The sequence below is a fragment of the Dreissena polymorpha genome, chromosome 15 (assembly GCF_020536995.1).
Source record: "Dreissena polymorpha isolate Duluth1 chromosome 15, UMN_Dpol_1.0, whole genome shotgun sequence".
Classification (NCBI taxonomy): Eukaryota; Metazoa; Mollusca; class Bivalvia; order Myida; family Dreissenidae; genus Dreissena; species Dreissena polymorpha.
Window position 1 is genome coordinate 54,472,787 of NC_068369.1, and position 23,233 is coordinate 54,496,019.

General features: G+C 33.4%; 1 protein-coding gene and 1 long non-coding RNA gene across 2 annotated transcripts; both read right to left on the bottom strand.

Moving 5' to 3' along the window:
- Nucleotides 1-2: 2 nt before the first annotated feature.
- LOC127860979 (uncharacterized) lies at nucleotides 3-21,279 on the bottom strand. The gene is made up of 11 exons (XM_052399312.1): nucleotides 21,147-21,279; nucleotides 19,375-19,677; nucleotides 18,631-18,960; nucleotides 18,122-18,415; nucleotides 15,959-16,264; nucleotides 3,040-3,312; nucleotides 2,684-2,809; nucleotides 2,441-2,468; nucleotides 2,247-2,278; nucleotides 1,777-2,054; nucleotides 3-1,239 (listed from the first exon to the last, which is right to left on the bottom strand). Exons 1-11 carry the CDS (start codon nucleotides 21,208-21,210, stop codon nucleotides 1,072-1,074), a joined length of 2,202 nt encoding a protein of 733 aa, XP_052255272.1. The 5' UTR covers nucleotides 21,211-21,279; the 3' UTR covers nucleotides 3-1,071.
- LOC127860980 (uncharacterized) lies at nucleotides 5,324-7,847 on the bottom strand. Its single transcript, XR_008039995.1, has 3 exons — nucleotides 7,063-7,847; nucleotides 6,661-6,754; nucleotides 5,324-6,271 (listed from the first exon to the last, which is right to left on the bottom strand). It is a non-coding gene; the product is annotated as an uncharacterized LOC127860980 (long non-coding RNA).
- Nucleotides 21,280-23,233: the final 1,954 nt, after the last annotated feature.

Here is a 23,233-nt window from a genome sequence, read left to right on the forward strand (position 1 = left end):
ATTTTACTGAATAATACAAAATGTGTCACTTAAGCCTTCGTTTCGTTGTTTCAACATGGGAATGCTTTTGTTGTTTTGTGTATGAAAGTGACACAAAAGCAAAAGACATCTGAACCGACCGAGCCATTCGGTCGAGACATGAACATGATAAAAAAAGATTTGGTTTTGTTAGGCTGTGCTATACCATTTGTAAAATATGTTATTATTGACCGACATATTTCTTTCGACAAAATCTGATTTCCTTTCAATAACCACATCTGGCCTAAAATCAATCAATTGGCCTACAAACGCAACAATCTATTAAAACCAAATAAATGCGACAAACTATCAAGATTACACATTATTATTATCATTATTATTATCTGTTTCCCGCGTAAAACACTTTAACTGCGAGTAACATTTTTATTTTCGTTTTGCGCACAGTATTCTTAGTTTACAAAGCTGGACTTCGTAGTATTTTAAAATTTACGCTAGTCAACAAACATACTGTAAGAGTCAAGCAACAGTATGGCTCAAATAAAACAAAAGTTAATTGCAATGATCACGTGCAATATGCAAACTTAAATCTATGTGCTAATACAAACTTTACATTGATTACGTATGTTATGCTGATTACATGTTTAACATGTTTAAATATATTTTTCAAACTCTGCCAATATTAATTCCACTCATACTGTGATTTAATGTTCAGTTCAACATACCGTTCAGTTATAAATACGTTTGTATCATACATATACATTCTAACCGTATGTATCAAATGCGAACAAAATAGGCTGAAGTTTCTTTTGCATATTATTTACTCGTATTTAATTTTTTTTAATGTCTTTTTTATTTAGCAATTCTTATTTATGGATGAGCTTATTCACACATACGTTTTTAACAAAGTAATGATATATGCGACTATGCACATATTTCAAAATGGCATGTAAAACAAAGAACGAACGATGTGCGAAGTAAAAAAATATTCAAATATATCTATAGGTGTCCTCGCGTTTTCATGGAGCACGTTCGTACCACTCTATTCCCTTGCATTCAACTCCGAATAAAAGGCAATATCGCCATACAGATCAATCATTTATTGGTATACATGTTGTCATCCTTCTCAATTGTCGCCTTCTTTGAGAAGTCAATGCCCACATATTCTACAGCCTCCCCCTGCACAGGTCTGGCCGCTGAAGGTCTTGTTTCCAGCACATCTCTATCCAACTCCACGTAAACAAGCTGATCACCGCTCGCATCCTTTTCACCATAAACGTCTCATTAAAGTGTGTATTTAGAAATTCAATCTACATAGGAGTCGCGTTCTGACAAAACTGGGCATAATGCATGCGTAAAGTGTCGCCCCAGACTGCACAGGCTAATCAGGGACGACACTTTCCGCCTAAACTTGATTTTCGGTAAGGAGGGACTTCCTTGAAACTAAAAATACCATAAAAGCGGAAAGTTTCGTCCCTGATTAGCCTGTGCAGATTGCACAGGCTAATCTGGGACGACACTTTACGCACATGCATTAAGCCCAGTTTTCTCAGAACGCGGCTCATAGATATTTGACACCATTATCAGAGCCCTTACTCTAGATGTGAATCTGCATCACAATTATAATCTTACCGATTTGCACAGAGCATGTGTACCGCTTCATTATAATAATATTATTCATAATAATACAATATTATATTAAATAAATATGTTTTCTTAAACAAGTCTTAACAAGTAAATATTGAAGTTTTTATAAAATAATAAATAATTAACAATAACTATTCTATTAAACAAACATACCGTTTTCGGTGGCGCTTTGCCTCTTGCATGTACAATAGCTGGGTTGGGACATGTCTTCGAGACGACTGCGTATTCATCCGCCGTGCTTGCGGTAAGGGTATTCGTGGAGACCAATGGTTTTGGATCGGTATGGTTAACGTCAACTGACGGGATGTTTGTGTTTTCTTTTGAAACAATGGACTTCTGTACAGAAGTATTCACGTGCTTGGAGACAGTGCTTTTACTTGTCTTCGACACAACAGCGTACTCAACGAGTTGGTCATCATTGGTGACAGAAACTAGAACATGAATCGTGTTTGCATATAAGATTGCACAGCGAGTATAATCATTGCAAAAGCCTCCAATCGTCTTAATTTTAGAGCGTTATATCAAGCATTCCAATCAGTAGGATATAGTTTAAACTACTTTAGTGATCAGGTAAATATTAATTGGTGAAATAGTGATTTCCATAAATACTGTAGCAAGCGTACCGTGTATTTCATGGGACCTCTGCACAGTATCACTGAAATGGGGAACTTTTTCTATTATCAATATTCATTTACACGTGCGTTTAAAAAATGCGTTTAAAGTATGTGACGCGGTTTTGTTGATTTATCAAAAGAGCTGGTTTATCTTTAAAATGAAATGTAGGCATTCTTGTGTTTTTTATTTATTAAATACATACTTTCGATGAGTTCTTCGTTTATGTTGCCCTAGAAAATAAACATGAAACATCAACAACTGTTGACATACTACAACATCACAACTTGTGCAAATGACAGTTTCCCATCGGGATTTGCTTATCTTGTTTGTTGAAGCAGTACATTTTAAATATTATATTGTCAAATATTTTACATATACGAGCAAGTACACATGAACATTTAGTATTCACTAGCAAATAGCGCCTAATTAAATGGATTTAACATACGTCGTTTCCAGTAACACACTATGATCATGGCTGCCACACCTGCCAGTAACACACAGGATCCAACTAAGCCGCCCACTAATGCCGAGCTTCCGCCTTGTTCGTCCTGTGTGATTTCGGACTTTCGGGCTTTGACATAAAATAGGTTATTGTTTTCTATAGTTTATACAGAAGTGTTTGCATACGATCAATAATACCAGACTGAGTGTTCATTTTCACTCTCAATAAAATTGATCTCACCCTATATATCTATAATATCATGACAATCCCGTTATTTCAACAATTGTATGTGTATTTATTCATTACTTGAAGAAAATATTAATATACCAACATTACATAAAAAATAAACTGTTAGCAACCTCTTCCTTCCGCAACGAAGGACTTGTTTGACGCAAGTAACATATGCACCACGGAGCACATATATTCCCGTTTCTCTCCGTCCCGTAAACCTGACACAAAAACAGAGCACGATGTGGCGCCGAAACAAGAGCTCGTTTCTTCTCGTCCATCTTGTGTGAAACTCCACGTGATGTTGGAAGGTGGGTAACTTTCCGCGAGACACGTGGTCTGTTGTGTTGACCCCTCTTCGATTATTAGTGGGCTTGATGTATTAATCTGGATTTTTGGTGGATCTGTGCATCATAAATTTAATCAGATTAAAAAGATTAACAAGAGCACCGCATTGCGGGTGCAGACCGCTCATCTATTTTCTTTTTAAAGGTGAAGGGACTCTCATTTTCAATCACAAAGGAGGGAGGGGTGGAGTGAAGAGGGGTGTATAGTGTGGGGTGTGGACATTTATTCCATTATCTTCCAAAAATGCGGTTAAAAATGCAAAAAAAATTCGGGGGGGGGGGGGGGGGTTGGGGGGGGATTCTTTGGTGCGATGGTTTGGACGGTATTTCAAACATAAAATAATAAAAATAAATATTTGTGTTTTTTAACCGTTTCAAAAAAATAAAAGTTTTGAGGGGAGGGGGGGGGTATAGTGTGAGGGTGTGGTGGTCATTTGTGAGATGATCAAACAAAAAAATTTAGGGGGGTATTAGGGGGGGAGGGCACGGGGGATGGTTTGGGTGGAGTATATTGTGGTATGTCAGGTAAGAGTAGTTTTGTCAAAGTATCAATCAAATCTAATCATAAATAAAGAAGTTATGGCAATTTTAGCAAAATTTAATAATTTGACCTTGAGAGTCAAGGTCATTCAAAGGTCAAGGTAAAATTCAACTTGCCAGGTACAGTAACCTCATGATAGCATGAACGTATTTGAAGTTTGAAAGCAATAACCTTGATACTTTAGAAGTAAAGTGGATCGAAACACAAAATTTAACCAAATATTCAAAGTTACTAAGTCAAAAAAGGGCCATTATTCCGTAAAAATGACAACCAGAGTTATGCAACGTGTTCTTTTACTGTACCCTTATGATTATTTTCGAGTGTTCCAAGTATGAAAGCAATATCTATGATACTTTAGGGGTAAAGTAGACCAAAACACAAAAACTTAACAAAATTTTCAATTTTCAAAGTATAAAGGGCCCATAATTCCGTCCAAATGCCAGTCAGAGTTACATAACTTTGCCTGCATAGTCCCCTTATGATAGTTAATAAGTGTTGCAAGAATGAAAGCAATAGCTTTGATACTGTAGGAATAAAGTGGACCTAAACACAAAACTTAACCAAATTTTCAATTTTCTAAGTATAAAAAGGGCACATAATTCTGTCAAAATGCCAGTCAGAGTTTCATTACTTTGCCTGCCCAGTCCCCTCATGATAGTAAGTAAGCGTACCAAGTTTGAATGCAATAGCATTGATACTTTCTGAGAAAAGTGGACCTAAACGCAAAACTTAACCGGACGCCAACGCCGACGCCGACGCCGAGGTGATGACAATAGCTCTTTTTTTTTCAAAAAATAGATGAGCTAAAATTGTTTAAGTAAGCGCTGTGTAGAAAAAGTATCGAATTGTCTTTTTTTTTGTTCCAAAGTCACGATATGTGACCAAAGCTGAAAAATCAGTCTTTTTTTTTTAAATCACATATTGACTTTTTAGCAATTTTAGATTCTCTAAACATTGTTGTTCACAAAAATGATATAGATTTTTTATTTATCACATTCAAATCTAATTGTATGACCTTCCAAAGTGACCAATCCTACATTTTACTGTCACGAAAAATTTTCATTTAATACACACAAAAAAACAACGAAAACATTTTTCAAACAACAAGCAAACTATTTTATTATAACAATAATCTTTCTTTAGTCAAATACATAATTATAATGCAATAAACTGACAAATGTACCATTTGTGTTGCTATGGTAACCGATCTACATGTTAATAATACCAGAGCACACAATCACGCCTTTTATAAATATATGAATTGTATTACCAATACAGTGTTTGTTTAAAGGCAAACACAATATTAATTGCACTGTTTTGTAACAAGTTAAACAATAACAATCAATATTGTTTGTGTTCCATGAACAATTTCCTTTTCAATTCAGTAACATGTGTATTCAAGTATAATGTAACCTCAAACACAAGAGAATGGAAAAAACAGCATTGAAAAGTGTTGGTTGAAAGTACACTTGGATACTAAATGATTCAGTAAATGTAATAATCATTATTAATCAATATTTCTGATATTGTAAAACAGACCAAATAAACAATACTTTATACATGTCAATTAATTGTTTTTGTTACTATGGAAACAATAAAGCAAACAGACAAAATTATAGGATTTTCATGGTAAAACATTAATAAATACAAATTCTCACATTGATTTTTTCCGGTTTTTCGGAAAGGCAGTCTGTGTCCATAAGTTGAAAATAATTGCAAAGTAACATTAAAAATTTATTTTTGTTTTGTAAAAATGAGATTCAAAAAGCTTGAAAACAAGGTTGTGCAATTAGAACAAAACTATTGTATTGAACACTTCAAAACCTGTATCAACTGACAGATTTAGCACTCATATACATGTACATGTATTAGCTTTCCTCAGAATAGAGGATTTTTTGCACTGTTTGGGGGAAAATATATCACCCAATACCTTGGCCAAAATAATCACTGATACATTATGTATGTAACTGTTGTGGCATAATCAGAGAAGATCAGATGTGCCTCTTAATGCATCTTCTGTTTTTTGGAAGCAAAGTCTGTTTTTTGTCGCTTACCAGTAGCCGGTTTCGGACATGTAAAGTTTGTGGCTTCATCTGTTCGACAGAATTCACGAATGTGTTCAAATGGTACCCTTGACAGTCCAGATCAAGCCCGTTCGCAAACATGTCTTATGGCAGGTCGTCACAGCTTACATTAACATTCACTTTTGAGACCTTCCTGAGAGTGATTCTGACTATTGGTGAGTCACTAAATTCCCTGCACTCCACAACACCCGGATCTTCCGCTGACACATGGAATTGGAGAAATTTGGTGACATTCTTTATGGGTTGAAACAATGTCGAAAGATAATCCTTCCAATCGTAAAACACAACAGGATTCGAAGTGTCCCCCGCAAGCTGGGGAATGTTGTGGCCCGTCCTTGACGATAACCCCAGAGACGCTGCGACATCAAACAATGTTTCTGCATTGAAGTTTCTGTATCAAGATAACCATTTTATAGTGAAATAAATGCAAAATATAGTTTACCTATTATCAAATTATTATTTTGTTGTTGTTGTTGTTGTTGTTGTTGTAATAGAAAACTACAAAGTTTATAGGATTATTTTGCATGGGATTTTGTTTGCCCTATAAAGAATATCATACCAATTAAACAGCTGAAACTACTAAAATAAATATTCATTTTCCTGTTACAAGACATAAAGTACCTACACGCTATTTTGATGTATTTTTTTATTATTTTCATAATATTTTATTACATTGCAGAACTATACAACTGATTAGACCTATGGAAATGCAAACAATGTTTATCAAGAAGGATCTTGCAGGTTACATACACCATAGATCTACTGTGGTAAGGAATTTACCTCCACTTAGAATTCCAGATGCCAAAGTGCCAATCTGGTGTTAACTTCGTATGTCCTACTGATATAAAGCTTAGTGTGATGTTTCTGTGTAAACCTGAAATGTTAAAAAAACAGTTTTAAAAAAGGTCAGGCTACAATTTAGAATATGTATGTTTGTAGTAATTGACTGACTTTAAAAGTGTTTTGACCCATTTCTAATTAAATAGATTTTTCCTTTTAGGATTGATATCATAGTAAAAAAGTAAATTTTAACATTTTCAATACGTATCAACACGCTTCACAATTTTGTATTGCATTACTACAAACAAATATTTTCAACAACGGGTTTAGCTAAAAAAATTAATTTCTCAACACTGAAAAAGCTATCAGAAACACAATAACTAAGTGCTTGTTATAACCTACAAGAACTCTCCACAGAAGGTACCAGATCACTACGTAGTTTTTATTTTGGCCGCAACAGTTGTCACACTGAAAGTGAGCATGCTGTTCGCCAAGACCGTATGTTTTGAGGTAGTGGTGAACCTGGCTGACCACAGCATTTACACCTTAACCATGTGACTGGCTTTCGTCTGCGAGGTAAAACACCTGCTTTGCTGTGAAACAGAAGACTAATAATAAATAAACGACAATAACTTACTAGAGATACCCAAATAGTTCCTTTTTTCTTATTAATTAATAGGTGGTTTGATACATTTAGATAATGCATGGTTACTGTCTTATGATAAAAGATTGATATTAGACGAGAATGATATCCTCCACATGTGAACACTGACACACACGTATACAGACAACAATAAAAAGTAAATGATGAGTAGTTTATTACATTTTCATCATCTTCTAACACATCAAACAAATCTTGAGTAGCGGGTTGAGAAGTTCAAAATAAAGCTCATTTACATTAGATAAATCATTTAAAAACGAAATGTCCTGGTCTTGTCAAATTTTATATCGAATAGTGCTGGTGTTACTAAATTGAGACATGCTATTTAAAGGTCAAATTTAAATCTGCCACCATTTCATGTAAACAATTCGCTATCGTACAATTTACTTCCGGGTCAAATCTGCGAGTCGCGAAAATTAATTACAAAGCCAGAATACACATATATCTTTCACTTACCTATTTTATTCATGTGACAATATCATTTCCGAACCTTCTTCGATCGAAAACATCCATCAGTACACGATGTCACTTTGATTTACAGTGTTAAATAGCCATTGACAATCTTAACTACCAGGGAATAATCTAGAATTTACTATCTATGGATCCCTGAACTCGAAGATTTTAGACCAATAAGTCCCAGGCCAAAATTAATGAGTCCACCTTGAAAAAGAATGGGTCCCAAATTTTGAAAGATACCAAGTAGTGAAAAAATGAGTCTAAATCACACTAGCTCAAATACTATATTTTGCAATAAACTTTTAATAAGCTCAAAAAACATGTTGAAACCAAAAAAGCAAATTCAGGGTCATCACTATCTTGTTTGCCTTCACATAGGCTATAAAATTATCTGTTACATGAATGTAACCTGTTACAACATTTCAACTTGATTTAAATCGATGATAATATTATTGTTAACATCCGAATTGCGAGCTTGATACTATTATTGTTAACGTCCGAATTGCGAGCCGTTGGCCTACCATTATTTGAGTTTAGAGTGGTTTGTTTTGGATTTAGGTTCAACACCTTTTTTCGGAGGCATTTTTTCTGTATTATTTTTGACTAAGTTACAAAAAGTCAAAGCAGGTTTTCATCCAGGGACTCCAAATATATCATAACACACTCTATTTAAATGGTCGATACTAATTGGTTTGTATAATACAGCAGCGGCATTGTGTCACACCGGTCTTACTGACCTGTGTGAATGCGCGCTAAGCATTGTGGGAAACGGACTTTTTTCCATCATGGCGTTGGTAAACATAATAAACACGGAAGTGAAAAATGTTAATAAATTATTATCAAAAACATGCCCCATCAACCGGGCCAGCTGTAATATATATTTGGATGCAGATTCAAAAGGAGCCACTTTTCATGTCAGTCTATTGTTTGTAAGAATCACTAAACACGTACTTAGACTAACTAAAGACGTTGCAAGACTGTCTCTTCGAAATAGTAAATAAATCTAAATCATAAATAAATATTTATAATTAAATACCTGCTGAAATTTGAGAAGGTAAACGATTTAAAATAAACGCTGTGAACATTACAAGGAATCTTACATGTAGGCCTAATGTGTGAGAGGATTAATCAGGGATAAAATAAATGGAGTTCGAAGGATCTAACATTTTGATGAGGACGTCATGGTATCTTGGACATTTGGCACTTTCATATATTTATTTAGTAGATACTGAAAATGCTGAATGTGCTAACTGCAACATCAAAGACGGGCAGGTGACATTTTTACAGCTTTATTTTTATTGACATAATATTGTACGTTTTCCATTTAATTAGTATGGCGCTCAATTTTAGCTCGGCTGTTTTCGGGGAAAACCCTAGGTTTGTCATCGACAGCTCGTCGTCAGACGTCCGCGTCGTGCTGAAACGTTTACATCGGCTCTAAAATCAAAGTGCTTCCACCTATAACATTGAAACCTCACATGTATATGCACCTTGATGATTTCTACACACCACACCCAATTTGGGGTCACTCGGTCAAAGGTCAAGGTCACTAACCTCTTAAAATAATTTTATAAATTTCATTTATTCCAGCCTAGCTTTGCACCCATTATGTGGTGCTCTTGTTTATATATAATTTAAAAAATGTATTAATAACCAGGATAGTTGATGCATGTATTAATAAAAAGATACAGCCATGAACAGTGTGTTTTAATTTTTAATAAATATGCTTTGATTGTGTATATGTAAAACAATGAAGTCCATATATTGTTAACTGATTTTTAAAATGTTGAATGTCACACCTTACGTGCCAGTCCGTTTATGTACCGACACTTTATGTATTACTATCTGACACTTTATGTACCATATTTATAATATAGAGAGATAACTAATTTAATATGAATGTGTGTTATTGATGAAATGTATTTTGTGTGATAGTATGTATGAATTTAGACTCATATATTGGCAATAGATTTTATTTTTTGTCAGATTGTCTAAGTGTCACTGAGTGTCTTAGTTTAATTTATTAGCCCATGTACATGTAGTACTTAATAAATGATTTATTAGTCTAACCTGAAATTGAAGTTAATTATAAAAATTCATTTGTCTCTAATCTTATCCTGACTAAGGATTATAAAGTCTAAAATGTTTGTATTATATTGTATAATTGAAATGTGATACTTTGAAAAGAAGAGAGAAATACCTTAATGTTCAAACTGTGAAAAATAAAATTATTTCCTTCTTTAGACTTTAATCATGTTTAGAGAATGACCTTAATTTATTAGGAGGTGAATTATGTTGCACATGGCGTAAAATATTAATTCATGGTCGCTATGGTGTAGAGAATGTTGTCCGCTGGGCGTGGGTTCGATCAATACTCTGGGAGAGTTCTCATTATCGTCTCCATGGACAACAAGTACTGGTGTACCAAGTAGTAGTAGTAGTAGTAGAAGTAGTAGTAGTAGTAGTAGTGGTGGTGGTGGCTGTGGTGGTGGTGTTGGTGGTAGTAGTAGTAGATGTAGTAGTAGTAGTAGTAGTAGTAGTAGTAGTAGTAGTAGTAGTAGTAGTAGTAGTAGTAGTAGTAGTAGTAGAAGTAGTAGTAGTAGTAGTAGTAGCAGTAGTAGTAGTAGTAGTAGTAGTAGTAGTAGTAGTAGTAGTAGTAGTAGTAGTAGTAGTAGTAGTAGTAGTAGTAGTAGTAGTAGTAGTAGTAGTAGTAGAAGTAGTAGTAGTAGTAGTAGTAGTAGAAGTAGTAGTAGCAGTAGTTGTTGTTTTTGTTGTAGTAGTAGATAATTAATTAATTAGTAGTAGTAGTAGTAAGAGTTGTAATGGTTGTGTTTGTATTTGTATTGAATTCTGATAATACAACACAATGATGCTGCTGCTAACGATGATGATGATGAATATGATAATGCTGCTGCTGATTGTGATGATGATTATATGATGGGACTTCGGTATTATAAAATTTGTGAGATTCAAACACAAAATCTATTGGATAATAAAACTTCTCATTGTATGACAAAAGAGCTAGATTGTAGAGTAAAAAATAAGTATAAAATTCCCTAATAGGAAAGCTACTATTAAAGGACCACGTGGGCTTCATCAAAAGCAATGCATGAAACAGTTATATCTATTTCAAATGCACTCAATATTGCTGTTCCAATTGATATGCTCAGAAATGCTTCTGGATGGGGATACACCAATGAGTACTTTCCTTCAGTTATTTCTTTTAAAGACACATTAACAACACTGTCGCCCTTAGCAGGAATTCCGGACGCCCCCCCTAAGATGTTCCCTCCCCAGACATTTCCCCCGTTTAAGTTTTAGTGCTTACATTACCCCCCCCCCCCATCCCACAAAAAATTTATAATGGTTTGGTTGAAGTAGCTCTATAATCTTGATTTATTATCAAAATGATTATTTTGCTTATGTTATCTTATGTATTTAACTTTTTTATGAAGCAGCTTGTTTGTTGTTTTCTTTGGATTAATCATTCATTATTTTTGTTAAACTGTTTAAGGAGTGCATGTAAATCATTAGTAAGACGTGCATGTTGGTTTACTAGAGGAATACTAGAGGAATACATGGGATATTCTCAAAATCTTACACATGTTGTTTTTAATATAATTAAATAGGATCAATTGATGAATTAATTCAGTTTAAGTCAACTTTGGCTGGGTTGTGGAACTATAGTTTTTTGTTGTTTTTAATCCAATTAAAAAGGGTACTATGTAATTGTCAAATAAATATAGCATTCATACGCATATAATCCAAGTATTGGATGTCACTGATATTTTCAATTATACTAGTAGCTAATTAAGACTAATTAAAACAGAATTGGATTTTCCTTGCAAAGTATTTCATAATTAATAATATAATAAAAATAATAAGCAAATGTAATCAAAACATATTGATATTTCAATAATTAAACTCATTGATATTTATAATATTTAAATTTGCCCCATAAAACTAGGGCAGGTAGATAGAAAGGATTTTTTTTGAAAAACCAACAGTGTTGTCAGTGTAAAATATTTGTAAAGCTTCTTCAATTTCAGTTTTACATTTTATGACCTGCAACATATTCCATGCTACTTTATTTTACTATGGTAAGTCATTAAAGTGTTATTTATTTTTTCAACTATATAATGTTCTAATCTCATATAATGATTTACTACCCCATTTAAAGATGACACCTGATCTAAATTCATTAATACAATAGTTATAATTGTTGTATTGTAACATACTATTCCACTAAAAATGACCATCATAGAACATCAATGCTGTGCTATTACAAAATTTTTCATTGATCTCAATTATTATAAGCAAAAAATCTATCAGGCACTTATAAAAAAATATATAATTAGGGTGTCAAAATTTAACAAACTGAACAAGTCAATTTGAACTTCTCTTGCAATGCAAATGGAGCCACTTGAAATATCAAATTGTTCCTATACCAGTCGGCAATATAGCAATGACATTGCGTCTATTCAAAACATGCATCAGACACACCTTCTGAAACTTTTTAAGCGGTTTTGAAAACGCTATTTCATTGCAAACTTTCGTCAATAAAGGATACATGTTGTTATACAACCGAAAGTGAAAGTACAGTTTAAAAAAATTAATAAAGAGCGAAATTATTCAAAACTAACGAAAATTTTAATTGATACTAACATAAGACCGTAAGACTGAACAAAATAATACTTAACTTTTAAATCATAACATGACCGTTTACTTATAAAGTAAATTCTTCATTCATCCGCGGACTTCTTTGTGTCGTAGTCATAAATGTCTCCAAATGGAGGTGTGTGATGCGTCTAAGTATAGAGGTGACAATAACGTAGTGACGTCACCATCTATGTATAGAATTCAGCAGCGGCTCGACTAGATCCAATCAAAAGACTTGTTGCAGTCTTCAAGCCTCATTTGGTTAAACTCAGCGTTCATCGCTACACTTGAGACTCATACCCAAGATGGTTCGTACTTTTTATGATTCGCGCATGCGTTAACGGATTCGTTTCAGCAATGCGTCTGAGTGGACGCACATATTTCAAAACTATGCGTCTATTTCGATATGTGTGCGTCATAGACGCGGGACGCACATGTAGATTATTCCCTGCACTACGAGACAGATGGCGCTACCTGTTAACTGCTCAAACGAAACTGTTTCATTCAAGGGGAACAATTTGAAATAAAAAAATGGATTACAAACCACCAATTGTACCAGTGCTTAAAGGACATATTCATGCTTTTTTGTTGAAATTTTCAAAACATGACATAAATTATGAGCCGAGAATTTGTATAAAAAAAAAACGAAATATCCAGCGCATTTTCGTACCATATTTTAATCGCGCGTTTTCCCGACATTAACGTCAGCGTACACAAGACTGATTTTCGCTGACGACGACACATATATAGAAGTGTTTCTAATATCGAATATTTATCATGTTATGTTTTACAGGTCACACAATGGTGGCGACAACTTACGTGGTAGGTTTATGATCTTAGATGAAATAACTTTTTCAAAGCGATCACAATATAATGTACAGGTTATCGTCCCATCACGTACTCCGATTGATCCGTTAATCGTCGCATTATAAATAATTAGTGGATTTTCTGAAGTTTTTCTAGGTTGTTTGAGATATATTGGACGATTACTGGATGTTGTCAACGTCATGTTACATTTCGCATTTGTTTCACTTGACTTGTGCATAAACAATGGATTAAAAATACAGACTTTAAAAAGCAATTTGCAATTAATCGAACGTTATCTATATGTTACAATATAGACCTTAAATTTAATGCATGAGTAATACCCAGTGCCACTCTGTTAGTATATACATACATGCCTCCGCAGTTTACTCAGTCTATTGCTAGCGCTCACCACACGCACGCGCACTATTAAGTTGCCTGATAATATATTTATTATCAATGTATAATAATCTTATAAACCATACATGTAGTTTATTAAGTACACCATAAACACTATATGAACAATGTCAACGTTTATTTTCCGTATATTTTAAGTACTTAACACCGTATCCTAAACTTCCTTCTAAACTTCTTACAACTCAATTGCACTGTAACTGCGAAATCGACATAGGAATATAAAAACTTCTTCACGCATGCGCGAACATGCATTTTTAGAACGAGCAGCATTCTTACAAAATAAAACGGTAAAATCTCATAATAACATTTATAATCAGGAGACAGTTATATTAATTGTACGGTTCTTTTATTGTGCTGTTCTATGTTATAGTTCATACAAATTATTATTCACTACATCAACAATCGTACACCGCTTTGATAAACAGATTTCCTTGAGCATAGTACACCATGATTTCACGAGTAAGAACAGAGGTTTTGTATAATATTAACGTCACTGAGTCTTTAAAGTTTCGGGTATATTGTGCTCTATATAATAAAAGCACACCCGAAACGTTAAACTTGTGTAAAACTGAGTGATTAAAACGATGAATAAATCCTTTTCAGAAAATTGCGGTGATATGCCATGTTACTTCTTAAAAAATGCATCACTCCTGAATGCCGAAAAATAACAGGGTTGTGGCAGTGGAATTTAGAAAAATAAGTTAATCTCTCAACTAAGTCGCTAATAAAAAGAACATATATTGTGCTAGGAAACACAGGATATAGGAAATAGTATCTAACCACAAATGAATATCTTCCATTGTTAAATTGCTTTTAAACAATATGATGAAAAGAACTCGTCAGTAATAAGCACTTCTAACATATCTTATGCGGGGAAACATTTCGAATTAGTGGTATGTTACCTATTTTTCAATTTTATAATTCATTTCAAGATCTTTAACTTCTAAAATATCGCCTTAAACGCAATTTGATTCCCGCAAAGAAGCACAAAAGGAGTAATTCGTAAGCGAATGTTTAGGAATGATACAGCTGCGATAGATCCCGTTGATCTTTAGTAAAAGTATTTGATGGGAACTGTGTTCGCACAACTTGAAGCTGATCTATTTTGATATATTTGCTGAAGATTGTATGATTGATTCACGACAAAAACAAAAAATTATCATGTTGTGAACAAAATGAGAGAAAGGTAAATATATGCGCAATTTCAATTTCGTTTACTTCATCATTTACAGATGCTGCATTCCTACCAGTCTTGCATTGACCGTTCCAAGGCGGTGACCCCAGCTTTATACATATTTTGTGTTTATGTTGGTTTGTATTGTGCTGTATTGTGCTGTTTTGTATTGTTTGGGCAATCGGTCACTTGCCTTAAATAAAGGACCAACTAATTGTTTTTAATGAGAATTCAATACTGCTCCAGCAGCTGGAGTTTCACTTCTTTATGTTGCTAAAAAAGAGACAATGATACTATCTCTTGCTAAAAAAACGAGACAATGATACTATCGATATTGTAAAATGCCCATTTCATGTAAAGTTATATTCCAAACCGTGTTATCTTATTGCATATAAATATTTCTCAATGAGTGTAATATGAACGAACTTGTTTGTGAGTAAAATATTTGAATTATTGTAACCTTACACTAAAAAAAAAATTTAAACAATATCTAAGACACAAGTTTGCTTATGTATGTACGTTTATAAAATGTGTCTCTCAAACTATGACGATATCGGGTCAATTTTAGTATCATGTAATAAAATATTTTGCAATCAACTCTCGCGTAAGATAACACCGAAACATAAAAAAATATGACGTTTTTTTTATAAACTACTAGAACCCCTGAACTATAGAAATGTGTAGGACTGTATCATTTAGCTCGTAAATTTAATGTTAATCATGTTAGCCCAGGGAGCGGACAGTTTAATCCAAAGATGCAGGTGTTTACATTAGACACATATCTCCATAGCCCAAGCCTTGCAATTACAGAGAAAACGGTTTAAGATTTTCCCGCTTATTCTTTAACTGCTATTTAAAGTTATGGTGTCCTGAATATGCAGCAAAGTAAACTGAATTGAAAAACTTTGAAAATTTGCCACGCGGGGGTTTATTTCCGTCAAATTTCATGAACTTGTTTCTAAAAGTATTTAGTAGATGTTTATAGCAATACAGCCAACTCACGACGTAAGACAGCCGCCACCTTAATAGTTTGATCTAAAATGTCAGTAAATATCAAATAATTAGAAAGCATATGCTAAGTTTCATTATAAAAGAACATTTATGTTTTAAAAGTAATCGTCACTTACATGTATATGCCACTTTAATTTCGCTTGTAACGTTCAACGAGTCGGTATGTAGTTGAATTCGAGTACATAGTATATCTCCTCCATCCCAATTCTTATCGGGAACTTCAGTTACTGTCGCAACACTGTTGTAAGTGCGCGTAGTGTTGTCATACTGATCTATCTGGGTAGACGATATTTTATTGCCGTTGAGAAAGAATGTTAAAACTGATCTTGGACGTCCTCCTTTAGATGAACATGTAATGTTTGGATCAACTCCTTTGCGTAAAACAGGTACAGGAACGTTAAGCTTCAGTTCATCTGGCTGAACTAAAATAGCAATAGTTCACTGTCAATGTTGTCCCTAACTACATTTCACTATAAACCAGTCACATCTAGTTTCATGTTAATTTAATGTTAGTGACAATACACAACTTAAGATATTCACACATATATAAAACAGTCTGATTAACAGTGGGTTAACACGGATTAAAAATGAAAAACTCGTAATTATAGTTATTCTATGTTGTAAACAATCTCAATAAAATTAAAAGACATACTCCAACTACTATACTTAAGTTAACGACTGGATCGAATGAATTCTCTTTAGAGGTCACCCTTTTTAAGGACAAAATAACCTGGTTGCGTTTAACATTGTTTGGCATGAACCATTTGGCAAATACCAAAGTGAACTAAAGTTGGCTGTTAAAATCCCTTAAGGTATTACTATATTGATCAAACCCACCTTAAAACTGACAGTAAACTGTTTTTATTGATAATATGTGTTCTAAAAAGCAATTACATTTCGTACAGTAAAGATGAGTTTTGTAGGTGCAGAAGATCATTTTAACCTGTTGCCATACCATATATTTATATCACAGCATTTGAAATCGAAAGTTGCATTTTAAGCTTTTGACATTTAAATATCAGACTATTTAATAACCAAATGCAAGTGGCATACTCAATGTGATCACTTATGTTCAATGTATACGATACAGGCAATTAAAAAGTACAACAATTGTACACGTAGTTCCATGACGTAAGTATTTTTTGTTGGCATTGTTCAATCAATTCTGTGCCAGGCATTTAATGTTGTGCCTTAAAGTATCGTCTCTTATATTATTTGAAAAAGGGAGAACACAGGATAAGGATAAAAGATTACTCATTATAATACAGGTCTATTGTACAGTTCATGAAATAGAGAACAATATTAAACGCGATACAAAAACTAGATCATTGTTAAAGGGATCTTTTCACGCTTTGGTAAATTGACAAAATTGAAAAAAGTTGTTTCAGATTCGTTAGTTTTCGTTTTAGTTATGATATTTGTGAGGAAACAGTAATACTGAACATTAACCATGCTCTAATATAGCCATTATATGCATCTTTTGACGATTTTAAAACCTAAAAATTATAAAGCGTTGCAACGCGAAACGATTGAATAATTTGGAGAGTTCTGTTTTTGTCGTTAAATTTTGTGAAACTACGAAGATTGCTTATATAAGGTATAAAATACGTCCAGAATGTGTATTCGGCGGAATAGCTCAGAAGCCTTAAGCGTTTTTACTTCAGGACTCTGGCAGGACTTCAGGGGTCACTGGTTCGAAACCTGCTCCGGGCAATGTTATTTTCCTTTTTTAAATTTTTTTCTTGATTTTTTACTGGAGCTTTTACGATCCAATGTTTACATTTATCAATATAAAGCATTTAATGAATAAGTTAAAAAATGCCAAAATCTGTGAAAAGGCCCCTTTAAATTCGTATAAACTGTACGTTTTCGTAACCGCATTCAAAGAGCCAGAGTAAATGTTCTGGCGCGTCATTACAACATAAAAGCACGGGTAGTTCCATTATTCTCATTGAATATATTTTGTTTGCCCTTATTTAGAATTGTCGAGAGCATTATTGCATATAAATTGATTGATTGATTGATTTTATTTGGTAAAAATATGAACATTACATACTTACTACATTTTGCAGACAATATAAAATATATTGTCACAGCAATATACATAGCAAACCATGAAATGCACACACAATACCAAGGATAACACAAAAAAGAGAAAAATGATTTTCACTTATTTCCATTGTGGTCCTTGATATTGGTGGCAGTAACCATGAAACAGGCATGTATTAGATATTTAATAATGTATATGTATCAAATATGTACTGTTTAATAAATCCTACCTGCAACATAAAGTGTGGCACTTGTGGTGGCGCATGTAGATGCAGAGCACACAGCTTGTTTCAAATGATCGTATTCATCAAAAGAGGATGTGATGATAGTCCTGTATGTTCCGTTACCATCATTTTCTGTACGGTATGTGCATCTATTTATTTTAAGGGTGACTCTTGTATTGGCTGCCCCCTGACTTGTGCAAAATATGTCTTTGTAAGTAGTGCGACTTGTATCAACAAGAAGACATCCTGTACAGTCATCGATATCCACAAGAGGTCCCACGACAGGAGATACAGGTGAAACTGTAAACAAATCTGGTATTTTAGGCAAATCACAAATGTAAATGTATATAAGTAAATGCCTATCTCTAACATCATCATACAACAGTGATGTCGTTTTATTCTTTTGTCAAGAAGAAACCACGGTTTGAAGAATTTTAATATTTGTATTAGTGTTTATTAATACAGTCCCTATTGTATTGCTTGATATATGTATAAATGTACTTAATGTAACTCACTCGCGTTTAGGGTAATGTTATCTGTGTGTTTTACTCGACCTTTTTCTATCGGCCTGTCAGTGCACTGAACCCGATATTGATATCCATTTTTTCTGTTGACGTCATGGATTACTAACACGTATGCCCACTTGCTTTCATTGCGTTGTTCGTAATTATGTTCCGAAATGTTGACTCTCAATTCGATTCCTGTCTCGGGATTAGTTTCAAGCCAGTTCAGGACGTATCCATTTTTGAATCCTGTCACAGCAGTGTTTGGAATGAATACAAACTCTGCCTGACCTAGCTTTGGAGTACATGGCCGTAAGTACGAGACACCACAATCTGTCAGTTCTGGATAAGTATCAGACAAAATAGTAATACTGGCAAAAACGAACAACATTTAACACTACGCCAAAGATGAATGTTTGATTTTAAATTACAAAATTTATAACATTATACATTTGTGTATTAAGTTACTGTTAAATGCTCTTTGCTGAAATATAAATACATTATTATGTTTGTGTTCACGATTTTCCTTTATAGTGTAAATTGTTCGTACACTAATAATTGTGTTTCATAATAACGTTATAATATCTTTCAAAAGGAATCGTTCGTGACATCAATACGTCAAAGGATTAGAGCTGCTTAGTTAAATACCATTAAAAAGAATACATGTGTTCTTGGTTGTTTAAATGAACATGTTCAAAGTCGAATTGTTATCAAAACAACGATTGGCGTTCTTCGAATACCATAAAAATTACATACTTTTTAAACGAGTTCGAACATAACCAGAGCGGCAGCCGTAGCTCACAAAAAAGTCTGCGTCGTTAAGGTTGCTCGAACATTCGATGAGAACAAATACGAATGGTGAGGTTTTACAACCATTTAAACATTCATGTTTAAAATGTTTATTGTTTGAGTTATCCAACAACGGCTTTTTTTCGTTCTGAAAAATATTGGGACAGAAAGTTATTGTGACGTTTCTTCCTATGTACAGATGATCTGGCTCCTCAATTTTAATATGACCACATTCATTTTCTGCTTCATCTTCTGGTAAAGGTACTGCAACTGAAATAGCAATGTATCAAAGTTACTAGTGGATGTTTAAATGAAAAATAGCTTAAAATACGTTAAACGTAGCGTCTGGTTATAAACAAACGAATAAGCTTTGTAATATTGATAGAGTAACAATAATATTTATGGCTCACATTCTATTATATATCTAAAAATGACAAAGCTTTGTTCGAAAAATTATTTAGACCAATTGCATTTACTTACATTATTTTGTATTGACCAACCTAATAAAGAGGCAAAATATTTATATATTTATATTACATATATATAATATTTTATACTATACATCATATTGTTTTGCTGACGAGGAAAGATTTCTGCTTCGAATGTGTGACGTAGTCCATTTATTTTGAATAAAGCCTGTTTAAAGATGTGATTAGATAGGAGAAATATTATATACAAGATTCAAACGCAAATGTATAATTATTCGAAATTCGGTATAAGATATATAGACCTTTTATCAGTCAAGCAACACGGTTATGTAAAAAAAAAACAATAATTCGTTTGTGTTTTACGAATAATAAATCGAAGGCTTCTCAAATGAGGTTGTTACTTGCCTCCATCGGACAGTCGCTCAAATCTGTAAAACCGACTTAAGCCAATAGCTATTAAATTTTTATTATATAAACATGGTGTGCTCAGTAATATACATGCAATCTTAAATATAAAAAAAAGAGAATGCAGAATTTAAATGCTCAGGTTTACGGCGTAATTAACCTTAATTTACAGATTGATTGATTTAATTTTAATTTAATTCATAACATCTTCGCCAATCTTAATATCGGAAACAATCATTTCTTATGTCCTATTTGGTATAATTGTTCATTCAATTTCCAATACGGGCACTAAATATAATGCTACAAATACATAGTGCGCAATAAAACCAATAACTACTAAACATTATTCATCATGGTAGTGAAAAATTTAAACATAATATATTCATATACTGCACAAGAATCATAACAACATCGTTAAACTATATGGTGAATCAAGCATACTCGTATATCCCACTTAAGAATAAACGTTAATTTAAAAGCTCTCTGAAAGCACATGACATAAATCCTTTTCCGTTTACGTGATTACAGAGTCAATACACATAAGTTGGCCGATGTGAAAGAACGGTAACTTAAACGTTTTATAATGTAAAAGTAAAATGTGTAATTTCGTTCCAATGAAATAAACGGCATAATAATTCAGTTAAGATAAAAATGATGATAAATTATTCCAAATATTACGCATGCTAACTTTATATCAATATAATTCATTGTTTGCAATACACGCTTATATTAACATCATTTTCCAAACAAAAAAAGTAAAATTGCCAAATGAGTGCAATTAATACATCGTAAGTAAACAATCACATGTTTTTGTTGTTGTTTTTTTTAAATCGACGAACATTTAAAGAATAGTATGTACGGAATGAAATCATAATCTTAACAGTAAAAATAATTTTAAGACAATACCGATATATTGCAGTATTACTGCTAGAACCACAAATCCACATATGACGGTTTTAGCTGAATTCATTTTCAAATCAACATCCTCTAGATACTGACACCACAACTTAAATTGCGAAACAGTATGTGTACACTTGATGGATGCAGGATCTCTTTGTCAAACGCGGAAAGAGAGATATTTTCTACGCAGAATGCATTAACATTGATGCGTAGCCAGCGAATAAATTTAAATAAGTAAACGTATGAACGTTTTACCAGAAAAGAGATAAATTAAAACTACACTATTATTTGACACATAGACAGGCAGTGTGTATTTTGCTGGGATGAGATTTGCTATACTATGTACTACTGTTGGTTACAAAACAACTATGATGTTCAACACCAAAGTACATCATAATCATTCATAAGCATCATGGCCATTATTAATCAGTATTATCATCGTCATCATTATCTACATTTATCATTGACATCATCATCATCATCATCATCATCATCATCATCATCATCATCATCATCATCATCATCATCATCATCATCATCATCATCATCATCATCATCATCATCATCATCATTATCATCATTATCATCATCATCATCATCACCATCATCATCATCATCATCATCATCATCATCATCTCCATTGTCGTTACATCGTCGACATCACCGTCGCCCTCATAATCATAACTACCACACCATCCCCGCAATCATTTATATCAAAATCGAATTAAGCCATCAATACGCATCATAAAGCTTGTTTTGATCCATACAAATATCACAAATACACATGCCTATAACTGTGTGATTACATAGAAATATATGAAATACAACTCCAACCTACATATCGGTGTATAGACGTAACGCAATTTGGTGTTGAAAACCACAGTTGGGAGGACACCAACATTCGGTGGAACTATTATATGCTTAACTGTGGTCTGCAATAGCCTGCTGTGCAATGCTATGCTATTCATGTTATCTAATGCTATGTTACACTTTGACTTTTGATTACATGTTAAATTGTTCTAGGCTATGCTATGCTTTGCTATTATAATATTGGATGTGTTTTGCTATGTCGTTCTATGTTATTACATTGTGTGTCGCACAAGTCATTGTTAAAGGCATTTAGTTAACATGATTGAATATGAACAGCGAGGATTGACACTATTTATGAACGTGTGACAATTCGTAGCAATAATTTTATTTGTGAATTTCAACCCATTGTTATAGAAGTTACTTTTTGTCTTAACGGCAATTATTAATTTTTTAGCTTTTTCGCTTCTATGAACATCTCTTAGACAAAATAACTTGTTGACAAACAGTGAATACTATACACTTTGAGCAAATATTTAACATGACCCACACAAGATGAACAGCTTGCCAATTAAAGCTGTTCACTCAGTTTTTCCGGTCATAAATAAAGTTCCATTCCATATAAATAACTCGTGCTTGTAGGCTGAACATCCCGAATGTTTTCCAGCACATTGCGTTTCATCCTACCACTTAGTGAACAATTCGACTTCCTTATTTCGGCCACTTTACAAGTTCCTTAAAATCATACATACAGTATACGCAACCAATAACACTAGTGTGAAACGCTCTATATCTAATGTGATGTAACATTTATAAGCGATAAGTGCTATTGAAGAAGCTTTATTTTGCTTTAAACGTTTATGTAAACACACATCGATCACCGAGAAAAAAAACAACTGTACTTTAACGTGTCAAGCTTTTCCACCGTACCTTGATCGTAAAATATCAAATGTTTAAACGACTATCATAATTTTTATTGCAATTTTCACGATATTAACACAAAATAATATCATTGAACGCACATGCATCATATTTATCAATTATACATCCATAATAAATATATTATCAGGAAACTTGATAGTTCGCGTGCATGTGGTGAGCGCTAGCAATACACTGAGTAGACTGTGGAGGCATGTATGTATATACTAACCGAGTGGCACTGGGTATGACTCGTGCATTCAATTTAAGGCCTATACTGTTAAAGACTATGCCGCCATACAATGTTTTTGAGGACTTTGAAATAAGCTATGTCTGTAATAAACAATCTGTTATTGTAGCAAATAAGC

Bases quoted from the DNA above. Each gene is read 5' to 3' on its own strand.
- LOC127860979 (XM_052399312.1), bottom strand. From the start codon at position 21,210: ATGAATTCAGCTAAAACCGTCATATGTGGATTTGTGGTTCTAGCAGTA. The intron at 19,678-21,146 runs GTATTGTCTTAA...TTGCTATTTCAG, and splicing joins AGTAATACTGCAATATATCG to TTGCAGTACCTTTACCAGAA. The intron at 2,810-3,039 runs GTTGCTAACAGT...TTTATGTCAAAG, and splicing joins CTTCGTTGCGGAAGGAAGAG to CCCGAAAGTCCGAAATCACA.